The sequence below is a fragment of the Glycine max genome, chromosome 8 (genome assembly GCF_000004515.6).
Source record: "Glycine max cultivar Williams 82 chromosome 8, Glycine_max_v4.0, whole genome shotgun sequence".
Classification (NCBI taxonomy): domain Eukaryota; kingdom Viridiplantae; phylum Streptophyta; class Magnoliopsida; order Fabales; family Fabaceae; genus Glycine; species Glycine max.
The window spans coordinates 34038547-34040875 of record NC_038244.2 but is presented as its reverse complement, the minus strand read 5'-3'; the positions used below and the strand labels follow the sequence as shown (position 1 = coordinate 34040875).

The window sequence follows — 2329 nt, the reverse complement described above, 5'->3', positions numbered from 1 at the left end:
CTCTGTTAAAAAAATTATTTTAATATTTGATGATTAATTAAATTAGAGAATTTAATATGATCAAATGATTAATTGATTTCAAAAAGGTGGAATATTATTATATTTTTGCTAGCACTAAAAATATAAATAATATGAAAGATTTGGTGAAAGAAGAGAAACAAACATGTAATATTTAGTATTTGGAATTTGGGTTGAAAAGGTGGCTAAATACAAGTTTGACTTGGTCAATTATTATTTCAATTTTAATTGCTAAATGGTTAGCAATAAAAGGTAACAAGAAATAATATAGCGTAAAATCAATAATGATTTTGATTTGATTAGAAATTTGGTATCTTTAGCGTGCCATAAATAGAGCCTTAGGCTGCACGTTGAAACGATCCCAATGTCACTTCTCTATTCTTTTTTTTCCACTTGTCAAAGTTGTTGACGAAGAGAGGTCAGTCTCGGTGTGGATACACGTAAAGTTTTCACACTATTGAAGAATTTTTATGCTTCAAGAGCTCATCAACATGTACACTTTTTAATATGTCATCTGTTTATAATATAATTTAAATATAAAATAGATCCTTTTATTTCGCAATGTGTATTTTTTGAACACCCAGTTTTCCTACAATTGGTATCAGAGCATGGTTCTTTTGTATTTAAATTATATTTAACAAAATTTGAAAAAGTTTCAATTTTTATTTTCTTACACGTAATGCTGCCTCTTATGATTGCATGATTACATTGTCAAATCAAATTAATTTTTTTTGTGCAATTTGTAATCTTGTTACGTGGATGTTGTTTTGAATCGGTGGAATGTTTGCAATTGGTTGTTAATACGGTGTTTGATTTGCTGGAGATGTTCCATATCATATATGTTGGTATTTTTATATAAGGGAGAATAAATTTTTATTTTATTTTATTTGGATTCCTTTTAAAAGATTAAACCTTTCCTTCAATTTTGAGCAATTTGTTATTAATTATTTTATTTCAAATTTCTAGATATTAATTTAATGGAAATACACTGGATTAGGATATGTGATATCAAAGAGGTATGCACTTCAAGCATATTAAATTGTTATATTATTTGAGAGAGAAAAAAATTATGCTATGTGCATAATTATATAATTGTTATATATCTAAATGATAAATATGTTGGTCATCTGATTTAGCTTACATATTAAATTGTTTAATCATAAGGAACGATCTGATTACCAGGGGACTTATAGAGAAAAAAAGATAAATTGAGACATATGATGTAATTTTTTTTAATGATTAATAATAAGGAACGACCTGACGAACAGGAGACTTATAATTAATAATTATTTTTTGTGCAATTTTTTTTTCCGCATAAGATGCATGTTTTTGAAATTAATTATATATTGAGCGCCTAGACAACCTAGGGAAGTATTAAAATTAATTTATTGATATCAATAGGATTCGCCTGACAACCAGGAACTTATGTGATATGATATTTCTTATTTTGATTTGAAAATGTATATTATTCATTGTCTTAGAATGTGTATGAGAAACAACTTGATAACCAAGTGGCTTGCTCACAATTTTTTAAGAGGCTTTATGAGATCGTCAAACATCTTAAGAAGATGTATGATGGTCAAAGCAGGACGACTAGATTTCAGTTATCTAAGGCCCAGTTTAGATCCTCACTTGCTGCAAATGAAAAGGTTGAACCCCATGTTCTTAAGATAATTGGTCTCATAGAACAACTTGAGAAGTTGGGGTGCACTCTTGGGAAAGAGCTTTCTCAAGATTTGATTCTGCAATCACTTTCTGATTCATTTTCACAATTTATTGTGAATTTCAACATGAATAAGATGAGTTGTGACTTGCATGAGATGCTTAATCTGCTAATTGATTATGAGAATCAAATTGCTTCTGAGAAGAAGAAAGGAATTGTCATGGTAGTTGGCAAGAGCTCCAAGAAGAAAGGCAAAGTACCAAAAAGGAAGCATCTTGGACCTAAGGGTGGTATGACCAAACCCAAGAACACAAGGAACAAGATTGACCAAACTAATGCTAAATGTTTCTTCTGTAAGGAGAAAGGTCAATGGAAGAGGAATTGAAAGAAGTATCTTGATTTTTTGAAAAACAAGAAACAAGGTAAGACATTAATGAAAAATGTTTTCATGATTTCTTTAATTGTCACTGATTCTTCAATGTGGGTATTAGATACAGGCATTAGTTTTAATATTTGTAATACGTTACAGGGACTACAGATAACTAGATGGTTGAAGAAAGGAGAAATAAATCTACAAGTAGGGAATGGAGCAAATGTTGTCGTCTGAGCTTTAGGATCAGTTTCTTAAATAATGCCTACTGGCAAAGT

At 29.6% G+C, this 2329-nt stretch overlaps 1 protein-coding gene across 1 annotated transcript; it reads left to right on the top strand.

Annotated features, from left to right (window-relative positions):
- Positions 1-1586: 1586 nt before the first annotated feature.
- On the top strand, positions 1587-2066 carry LOC106799587 (uncharacterized). Its single transcript, XM_014778482.1, has one exon. It carries the CDS (start codon positions 1587-1589, stop codon positions 2064-2066), a length of 480 nt encoding a protein of 159 aa, XP_014633968.1.
- The last annotated feature ends 263 nt before the right edge of the window (positions 2067-2329 follow it).

Excerpts from the sequence above, each read along its gene's own strand:
- LOC106799587 (XM_014778482.1), top strand. The coding sequence starts at position 1,587 with ATGTATGATGGTCAAAGCAGGACGACTAGATTTCAGTTATCTAAGGCC.